Genomic DNA, 9,909 nt, shown 5'->3' on the forward strand with positions numbered 1-9,909 from the left:
TGTTTAACAGTGAAAATATCATGGTTAACATGTACTTAATGCGCGCGCACACACACACTCCCCTTCATCTAACCGAAAATCTTATTTTGAATCTTTTTAAATCTTACTTTATTCTGAACACATGCCATGGGATATAATAATATATAAAATTTTATTTGTATAGAGCTTTTAACAAAGGAAATTGTCACTAAACAGCTTTACAGAATATTGCAATTAGATTAAAAGTCACACATCTTTACTTTTACAAGCTTTATTATTAGACCTAGGGGGTATCTGCAATAAAGCACACATTTCATTATTTTAATTATCATTAAAAAGAAATCTACCTAATAAAACAAAGTAAAAAATTATAATATAACATTTGGTTGGGACTTTAGTGATGCCAAACTCACATTGTTAGATTTTTTTTAGTCAAGAGTAATGACATCACATTCTATGACTATGATTGGTCGCTAATTTCAGCCAATGGCAGAGCAGCGGGGCCGGAAGTGAACTGATCAAACCGACATACGTTTCCTTGACACTAGGGAAGATTGTAAATAAAACTGACTTCAGCAATCTGTTTACAACATATTGACTTTTTGTTGGATAACAGATTGTCTTCTTTAAGTAGAGAGATATATGAAAATGGTGAGTCATTTTCCTTTTCTTTTCAAGTCGTTAGTTAGTGTTATTGTGGACTAAGCTACAGGGTAAACAAGCAGGTTAAAGTTTAACAGCTGTGATTATTATATTCTAACAGTCTGGAGTCATTTGTGACCACGTGAAATGGGTGTATTTGTATATGTTACCTTGAAATATCCCAAGATAAGTATATAAATGTAATCCTAAACATAGCGCTAGGTGGCTAATATGGATAGTTAGCATGGTCAGTTTGGTCATGGGCCTCATTAGTGATGATGATCATGATGATGATGATGATGATGATGATGGCCTGTATGAATCCATTGCTGGTCGCTTACTTTTCACACAGCTCTGTAGAAACTTTTCCAAACGCGTTTACCTGGTTTCTGATTTAAAGCAAACCTTTAAGCTTAGTTCTTACAGTGGGTTAAGCTGATTATGCGTGTTGCCATTAAAAAGAGAAGGAAAATCTATTAGAAGTCTTTAAATCTCATAATATATACATTTACATTTCCAGCATATAGCATACTCCCTTATCCAGAGCGACTTACATTTTCCCATTTCTATACAACTGAGTAATTGAGGGTTAAGAGAATATGCTCAGGGGCCCAACAGTGGCATTTTGGTGGACTTGAGATCGAGCTCACAACCTTCTGATAGGCGTGCCCTATGCCGTATTTACATTTACGGCATTTGACAGACGCCCTTATTCAGAGCGATGTACAAAAGCAATTTAAAGTCTCCATATCAGTGAATACATCAAGGCTAGTTCGCATGGTCGCACATTATCTAGTCTGTTGGGAGGAAATCAGAATCAGGTTTATTGGCCAAGTTTGTTGACACACACAAGGCATTTGGTTCCAGCTGTTTGTGACTCTAAAATAAAGACATAAATAACACTATACTATACAAGACAAGACAAAACAGACGATGAGATACAATATAGACAGTATGAGTATTAAATATAAATACAGAATATATGACTAATCAGTTATGTACATAAAGTGTGAGAAATACAGCAAGAAGAACACACAGGCAAACGTTCACTAGTTTAAATATTTCAGGAAGAGGTCGGTCGGTCTTCACCCATAGTATGAAGACAGCTGAGGTCTGGGTGTTCTGACATCTAGGACAGAGAAGAGTCATAATTCATACCTACAGAATAAATACCAAAATGACCAATAATCAACAAACCAGATGGCTGGTTTAAATAAAAGCTTTTTGATTTTCTGTTTTGATTGTCATCTGAAGTCCTCAAAAAAGTTTTGTCATTTGCCAATCATTCACAATCAATCAATTAACCTAATCCTTGGCACAGTTCATAGAATCAAAGGAAAGGTGTACAAGACAGTAGTGATACCAGTTCTGCTGTATGGGTTAGAGACCGTATCAGTGAGGAAAAGACATGAGGCAGAGATGAGGAGGTCAAGCTTCTATTTAGGAGTGACGATTATGGACAGGTTTAGAAACGAGCACATCAGGGGGACAGCTCGGGTTGGGTGTTTTGCGGTCAGAGAGGCTAGATTGAGATGGTTTGAAAATGTACAGAGGAGAAAGATGGTTATATTGGTGGAAGGTTGTTGGAGATGTCAAGAGGAAGGCCAAAGTGGAGATATATGGATGTGTTGAAAGAGAACAAGTATTTGGTGTGAGAGTAGAGGATGCTGGGGATAGAGCTAGGTGGAAACAGATGATTCGCTGTGGTGACCCCTAAAGGAGAAAATCTGAAAGTCGAAGATGACTTTGCACAGTTCATGGACACCAATAGTTGAGCAAACTGCAACATTACAGATCATAATAGTTCTGTAAATTGTAGCTCCTTAATGTTTAATTGTACCCGGTTTCTTGAAAAAAGAAAAAAAAACACTCTCAATAAGTTTGCTAATAACTTACTTTATTTATTTACAGGTGTGGTGTGAAAACAGCTGACTGTGGAGGTAAGGGAGTGGTGGATCATCTGTGCTCTGTCACTGCCACTATGGCAGAGGTCACTGGTAGAAATGTGATTTCTGTACAAGGTCCCTACATAAGAATGATTACAAACCGCACAACTAACCTGCTGATCCGAGGGGCCATGCTGTTCTGTGTGGGTGTGTTTTTAGCGCTGGTGTTAAACCTGCTGCAGGTGCAGCGTAATGTCACTCTCTTCCCTCCTGATGTCATCAGTAGCATCTTTTCTTCAGCGTGGTGGGTACCACTTTGCTGTGGAACAGCATCAGGTAACACATACTCTCATGGAGTTACAGTATAATTTGCTATTATTAGGCCATTACTTTAAAGATCCCCCCCCCTTTCTCTCAGCTCTAATAGGGCTGCTGTATCCATGTATAGACAAGCGTTTGGGAGAGCCCCATAAGCTGAAGCGCGAGTGGTCCAGTGTGATGCGTTGTGTGGCTGTCTTTGTTGGCATTAATCACGCCAGCGCTGTATCCTTCTCAGACCACAATGGATGTAACACTCATTCAATTGTTCTTTGCATACATAAATCAATAAAAGAAACATGTAAACCATCACTTAATTGTTAGTGTATAAGATATATTTCCAGTTCTGTGTGATAACAGACATGTGGCATAAGGAACTATACTAAAGTAAATAAAGACCTGGGGTACAATCAGGCATAACGTTGGCTTATGTTAGTGGCATATTATGTATTTTGTGGGTTTTTATATTCATGATGACTGCCAAAAGTTCATATGGCACAGAGGTGGTCCAAAGTTTTATTAAGTCTTAAGTTAATTGATTTGTAGGTGTAGCATAATTCTTGCACAGATAACTGGATATATTTTGATATATTTGATGAAAAATGTACTTTGTGGAAATACAATAAGCACCACATCTGACTGACTTACAGGATGAGATGCCCCCAGTACTAGTGCTTTATATATATATAAGCTGAATATGTCTGGTGTGTTTTCTTTTATTTCCTGATTGTCAGAAAGTGGACTTTGCAAATAATGTACAGCTGTCACTGACCCTGGCTGCACTCTCAGTTGGTTTATGGTGGACATTTGACCGGTCACGCAGTGGTTTCGGTTTGGGAGTCGCCATTGCATTTCTGGCGACTCTCACTACTCAACTACTGGTGTACAATGGAGTGTTTCAGTGAGTTTCTCTTTTTCAAATTTGCCAATTACCTGAAATTATTAATTGTCAGTAAAAAAAAAAGTGACCATTTTGGCTTTATTTACTGTGTGAATATGTAGGTATACATCTCCTGACTTCCTGTACATACGATCTTGGCTGCCCTGCATTTTCTTTGCTGGTGTGATAACCATGGGAAACATAGGAAGGCAGCTTGCTCTTGTAAGCACGCACACACACACACACACACACAATTAAATGCTCTAAATAAATTTCCCATAAAGCTGATTGTCAGTTGATTACAAACCTTATTTAGAAATTGCCCTAATAATAATACTTAGGTCTTCTTTCCAGTATGAGTGTAAAGTTCTTCAAGAAAAGATTCATCAGGACTAAAACATCTTATATCATGGATGCAAAAATGAGGAAACCTGCATGAACAGTTAAAGAGGTGCTCTCTTTCAGCAGATACAGGACAAGTGTTGTCTATGTTTAGCAGGACAGTTTGGAGATAAGGGCATGGTCACTGGCTACCAGTGCAGCCTCTCTGAAGCTAAATAAAGCTGAAACTGGGATTGGTTAATTGAAATATCTTTGCACAGTGTATTCTTTAAGTTACATATGCATTATATCTGGTGGAAATAATGTGCCAAAGTGACTTCGATGCAGTTGTACTTTTTGGTCTTAAACTGTTACTCATATGCTGATTCTTTTGGGTGATGTTACGAGACAGTGTTTCTTCTAGGCATGAATAAGAATTGCAAGTGGAGTTTATAGTGTATACAGAGGTCAAACCACAGAAAAAGAATCCATAGCATATATATTGGCATGGAACACTTGGCAACACTTGGCATGGAAAGAAACTCTGTAAAGAAAGATGCCTTAAAAAATGAAGTTGACGTATCTATGAAAAGAAAATATTATAACGTAAACAGCAGTAAACAGTATTATAGTAAACAAATAAATAAATCGAGTACAGTTTGTGCAGTTCGATAAGGAAATTAGCAGGTAAGTTTTACTGAGCATCATGGAGAGCAATTCTTCTACAGTTCTTCTGGAGATTTTGAATATTTGTTTCCAGTAGCCTCCATAGTTTTATTTGTCCTAAAATTATCTTTTCCTTTTTTTTCTTTTTTTTTTCTTGCTTTCTTTCTGTGCTTTCTTGACTTACAAACACATTTCTGAAACATTTCATTTGACTTATATTAGTAATGTTTGGAAATGTTTCTCTACTGATTCTGGTGCCTAAGACTTTCACACAGTACTGCATGCTGAAGTTAATTAAGGTACACTGGTAACTACCATAGTGTCCAAAATTGGTTTCTACATTCTTTTCAAAGCTAGCAATGATTAAGCAGACTAGGAATGAACTTTTGTGCTGTGAAGGTAAACAGTGTAATTGCGAAAGAGTTTACTGTGCATTTCTAATTACTGCTCTGCTATTTCACCACACTCACTAGCACACAGGTGACATAACATATGCTGCCTATGTCAGCATGAGCATAATCGGTGTTAGACCAGGTGTGTATTAACCGTACACATTACTGTCATTTAATGATTAAGCTTTACCTCAGTGTTCCTGTGATCTTGCATTGTGTCCTCTTTAATCTCTCTTACACACACAGCCTTCATCCATCTTCCTGTTTCTCACATAGTCGTATACGCCTTTGCATTAGCAAGGGACTGTAATATTGAACAGTTGTTTTGGATTGTTTAGCTTTAAAAAAATACCCATAATTTTTGCCTCAGCCTTAATATTAGTTTTCTATTCAAGGCTTTTAAAAGGGAAAATAGGATCAACTGCTATGAAACATGTTTACTCTCCTTATTTACCTCTATAACTGAACAGAGTAAAGTGTTACTGAAGATCTTTTGTATTCGGATTATATTTCATCAGCATTGTACAAAATGGAATGGAACATAGGAGCATCATAATCATTTTTAAAAGTTTTACATTACATTTAACATGACCTGTTTTTAAGATAAATATTTAACAGGAAAATAATGTGAAATGTATAAAAAAATTTAAATACCATTTAGACTTTTACAGGGATGACTATCATCAAATGACTGTTAATGGTGACTGTTCAGGACTAATGTGTTATAAAGTGCACAGTAATTAATTAAATAAATAAAAGTTCTGGTAAAATGTTCAAGTAAATGTAAAACATGCATTAAAAGGTGTATTTTCATATTATTGGTTTTTGAATCTGTTCTACAATTTAATGTTAATTGTTCTTCAATAAAATATATGTTAAACTGCATGTGTGGTTTGGGATCTTTAATCTAAATAAGAAAAAAATAAAATTGAGCAAATCTGCCAGATTCCCATACATTCTTTTAGTAAATCCTCTCAATACATCGTTAATTTTTATGTGTGCTTATGTCTGTCTGCTGAAGGATACAGTGTGTGCATTTTATTAACTAATATAATCTGCTATTTTCAGAAAAGTGGGTTAATTGCCTGAAATGTATAGTTATCTGCCAGTATTGTTGAATGTAATCATGTGTAATTGACTTTTTTCGGTGTGTGTAGTTATCTAGTTAACCATCTGTCTGTGTGTGTGTGTGGTCTGCATACTTACACAGCATCTGAACAAATGCAGGGCACTAAGTCGTTATGGAGAATTATCTGAGAAGATTTATGGAGCTGACTGGGTGCGAACATACTCTTGCATTCTGCCTTATTCAGAAATATGATCCATACACTGTGAGAGGCCCTGGACAACAAAAAATGATAGGGTCATTAGATTATTGTTTGGTTATCTTGTATGTAGTTACATGAAGGATTTCTTTTAGCAAAACACTAGCAGTACCAGTTCTCTGGTTAACATGCAAGTGAGACATGTAATTTCATTAAATAATTTAGTCTCCTGCTGATCATGTGTTAGTTACATCAACCTGACTGTAAAGCTACTTTATGAGGATGTTTGAGATCTGCTTGAATGTAGCAGAAGTTATTAAAGTAAAAGTGATCATTTGTTCATCATTAGATCATCATCGGTTGAAAGATAAAAAAAAAATACAAAAAAAATCCCAATTGTGTTTGTACTTAATGTGCTCAAGTTGCTGCAGATAATAACTTTCCCATATTGCTTTAAATGTGTACATGTAATTAGTGTGATGTATCAGATGAATGCATTACAATGATTTAAAGGAAAAGTCCTGAAAGACGTCATTTCTGTAGCCCAGAACACCCAGTTTGCTTTTATGGGATATATTTGCTGGTCTTTGTTTATCACATGGGATCACAAAGGTTGTGGGATTGATTCCCACCTCCTCCCTATGTTTCGGGGGTTTCCTCTGGGTAATCCAGGTTCAGTGGTGTAGTTCTGTATGTCACACTTCATGCGCATGAATCTCATTTGTGATACTAACAGCAATGTTTAGCTTTATATTCAATTTTAAGACATATCTTTTTGGGCTGGTTGTGTAGATGAATTGCGTCATTATGTATTGCTTTCTTTTCTGCTTTAATGCTTTTCAGTTCAGGTAGACTAAGACACATATGCCCAAAGGCAGCGGTGCGGAGCGCGCCGTGATTGACAGGAGGACTCATTTTACGCGCCACGTGGCTGAACACAAATTTGGTTCAAATCACTTGAATTTCTTATTGCGCTCCTTCTGACACTATGCATTATAAGAGCAAGCGTATAGTGAAATGAACCAGCCAAGGCACCATGTGTGGTGTTTTGGAAATGGAAGTATGTGCGCTTGTTTAAGGTGATGGATACAGCTGTAGGCAGACGGGCCGTTACAGCAGTCATATGCGCCATCAGAGCGCTTACTGTCTTCACTGTTGTTAATGCTCTTGCTACAGTGAAGTTCTCCCAACAGGTTTATCAAGGAATACAATTGTACTAATATAATAAAAATAGCATGTTGAATTAACAGGGGGGGCACGGTGGCTTAATGGTTAGCAGCAGAGGTGGCAAAAGTACACACATCCTTTACTCAAGTAGAAGTACAGATACTCATTTTTGAAAAGACTCCAGTAAAAGTAGAAGTGACTACACTCTTTTACTCAAGTTAAAGTAAAGAAGTATGGGCTCTGACATGTACTTAAGTAAAAAGTCGCCGATACTACTACCTGTGGTGTAGTCTAGTTTTTTGTAGTGAGTATACTGTGATTCCCCCCCCCCGCCTTATACGCACCCATCCTAGAGCGACACCCCATAGGCACCACCACACTCACTAATGCATAAAATATGCATCTACATGTAATTGAGAGCATTATTAAAGACTGCTTATGTGTTATCAACATTCCAATTTATGATAAGCAACAAAAGACAGTCAGCTGATAAAACCTGTGCACCAGGTCCCATATTCATATAACATTTAAGTCTAAATGTAATTAGACAGTTGGCAGCACCCATTGACTTTCACAGTAGGAAAAAAATATAGACTATGAAAGTCAGTGGGTGCTGCCAACTGTCTGATTACCAACATTTTTCAAAATATCATCTTTTGTGTTAAACAGAAGAAAGAAACTCATACAGTTTTGGAACAAATTGAGGGTGAGGAAATAACACAATTATCATTTTTGGGTGAACTGTACCTTTAAGAGCTACATTTAGCCTTAAATATTATATGAATATGGGACCTGGAGCACAGGTTTTATCAGCTGCCAATTTTCAATGTACATTTCATGGTGAACAAAAAACATTTGTTCATTGCAGAATATTATGATAACTGGTAGTTTACAAAGCTTTCCAAATACATTTGTACTCGGGCTGTGAGTGAAATGTCACCCGAAGCTGCTGTAGCTTTAGGCGCAGGCTTCCGAAAACACTCAGAGTGTAGTTTGAGTCTGCTTTCGTTTCATATCTTCTTTTACATTAGTTAGTTAATTTCTAATTTGCGCCACAAAACACCGCCAAGCAACTAATTTTCCTCCTTGGTAGGTGACGTCAGATCAGGTCACAGGCCACGGAAGCCCCAATGGTCCAAAAATGTTAGTGATTCGCAATCGCAACCACAGTCTGTGTTCGCAACACAGACGGGGTGATTTTATGAATGAAAGTTCTGTCACAAAACGATATTGTTACGTATCCTCACGCTTTTTAAGTGGGTATACGGAAGTCCTTGGCATTTTCTAGTGGGTATACGGAAATCCTTGGCATTAAGATAATAAGGTAATAAGAATAGTGAAATTTCACTGCTTTTGGTTGCCGTCTTTCCGCCGATTAACGTTATAGATAAACGCCTCCAGCTCTGACTGCGCGTGCACGCTGCGCGTACCTGTGCTTTTCCGTTCAAATAAATTCCGTTCACTTTTGAAAGACTACAACACACGCGTGTAAAAGTATGGGATAAAGCAAAGTAAAAAAAATATATAGCTTTTGGATCAAACTGATAAATAATTTTCTTTCCCATCGACGACATGTCCTGCATTTTAACGTAATTTTTATTGTTTATTTATGAAAGTAAAAATGATCCTTATAGTTTTAGGGTGGCTGAGATTACAGACAGGGGGCTGAAGCCACCCTAAAAAAGGGCTAGAACCGCCCCTGGTTGACACACTTTGCAACGCATTCGCCAGGAATCCTTTGTGACGCCGATTATTACAAACATCTCCCTCATATATGGCCATGTGTGTTCAGGAATGTCCTCGTTGTTAGTTATTTTAACATCGGTGACCCCCTCTGAATTAACATTAGCCATTCCTTTTGTAGGCGTGCTGCTCATTGTTAGCTCCGCTATCCTTAGTCTATGTCTGATAGCCAGTAAATAATACAGTACACCAGTCACATGGTGGAAAAGCCGCACAATGATAGGATGATAGGCTGGAAACAGCGCTCAATGAGAAGAAATAATACTAAAAGTAACGAGTCCGTTTTGAAAATGTAAGAAGTAAAAAGTACAGATATTTGTGTAAAAATGTAATGAGTAAAAGTAAAAAAGTTGTCCGAAAAATAAATAGTGGAGTAAAGTACTGATACCAGAAAAATTTACTGAAGTACAGTAACGAAGTATTTTTACTCCGTTACTTCCCACCTCTGGTTAGCAGGTTTGCCTCACACCTCCAGGGTTGGGAGTTCGATTCCCGCCTCCGCCTTGTGTGTGTGGAGTTTGCATGTTCTCCCCGTGCCTCGTGGGTTTCCTCCAGGTACTCCGGTTTCCTCCCCAGCTCCAAAGACATGCATGGTAGGTTGATTGGCATCTCTGGAAAATTGTCCGTAGTGTGTGATTGCGTGAGTGAAT

General features: G+C 37.5%; 1 protein-coding gene across 3 annotated transcripts; it reads left to right on the top strand.

Moving 5' to 3' along the window:
- The first annotated feature begins 464 nt into the window (after positions 1-464).
- insig2 (insulin induced gene 2) lies at positions 465-5,969 on the top strand. 3 transcript variants are annotated; one of them, XM_027164813.2, is made up of 7 exons: positions 465-630; positions 2,533-2,561; positions 2,727-2,843; positions 2,926-3,050; positions 3,560-3,726; positions 3,828-3,927; positions 4,060-5,969. In XM_027164813.2, exons 4-7 carry the CDS (start codon positions 3,006-3,008, stop codon positions 4,099-4,101), a joined length of 354 nt encoding a protein of 117 aa, XP_027020614.1. In that variant the 5' UTR covers positions 465-630; positions 2,533-2,561; positions 2,727-2,843; positions 2,926-3,005; the 3' UTR covers positions 4,102-5,969. The 3 variants fall into 3 exon arrangements, with proteins under 3 accessions (XP_027020614.1, XP_047671246.1, XP_027020613.1); XM_047815290.1 differs by having other exon boundaries at positions 2,533-2,843; positions 4,047-5,969; XM_027164812.2 differs by having other exon boundaries at positions 2,533-2,843.
- The last annotated feature ends 3,940 nt before the right edge of the window (positions 5,970-9,909 follow it).

The sequence above is a fragment of the Tachysurus fulvidraco genome, chromosome 6, assembly GCF_022655615.1.
Source record: "Tachysurus fulvidraco isolate hzauxx_2018 chromosome 6, HZAU_PFXX_2.0, whole genome shotgun sequence".
In the NCBI taxonomy this organism is placed as follows: domain Eukaryota; kingdom Metazoa; phylum Chordata; class Actinopteri; order Siluriformes; family Bagridae; genus Tachysurus; species Tachysurus fulvidraco.

Coding starts and splice junctions, on each gene's coding strand:
- insig2 (XM_027164812.2), top strand. CDS start 2,603: ATGGCAGAGGTCACTGGTAGAAATGTGATTTCTGTACAAGGTCCCTAC. Junction 3,051..3,559: donor GCATTAATCACGCCAGCGCT/GTATCCTTCTCA, acceptor CCTGATTGTCAG/AAAGTGGACTTTGCAAATAA. Junction 3,928..4,059: donor TAGGAAGGCAGCTTGCTCTT/GTAAGCACGCAC, acceptor TCTTCTTTCCAG/TATGAGTGTAAAGTTCTTCA.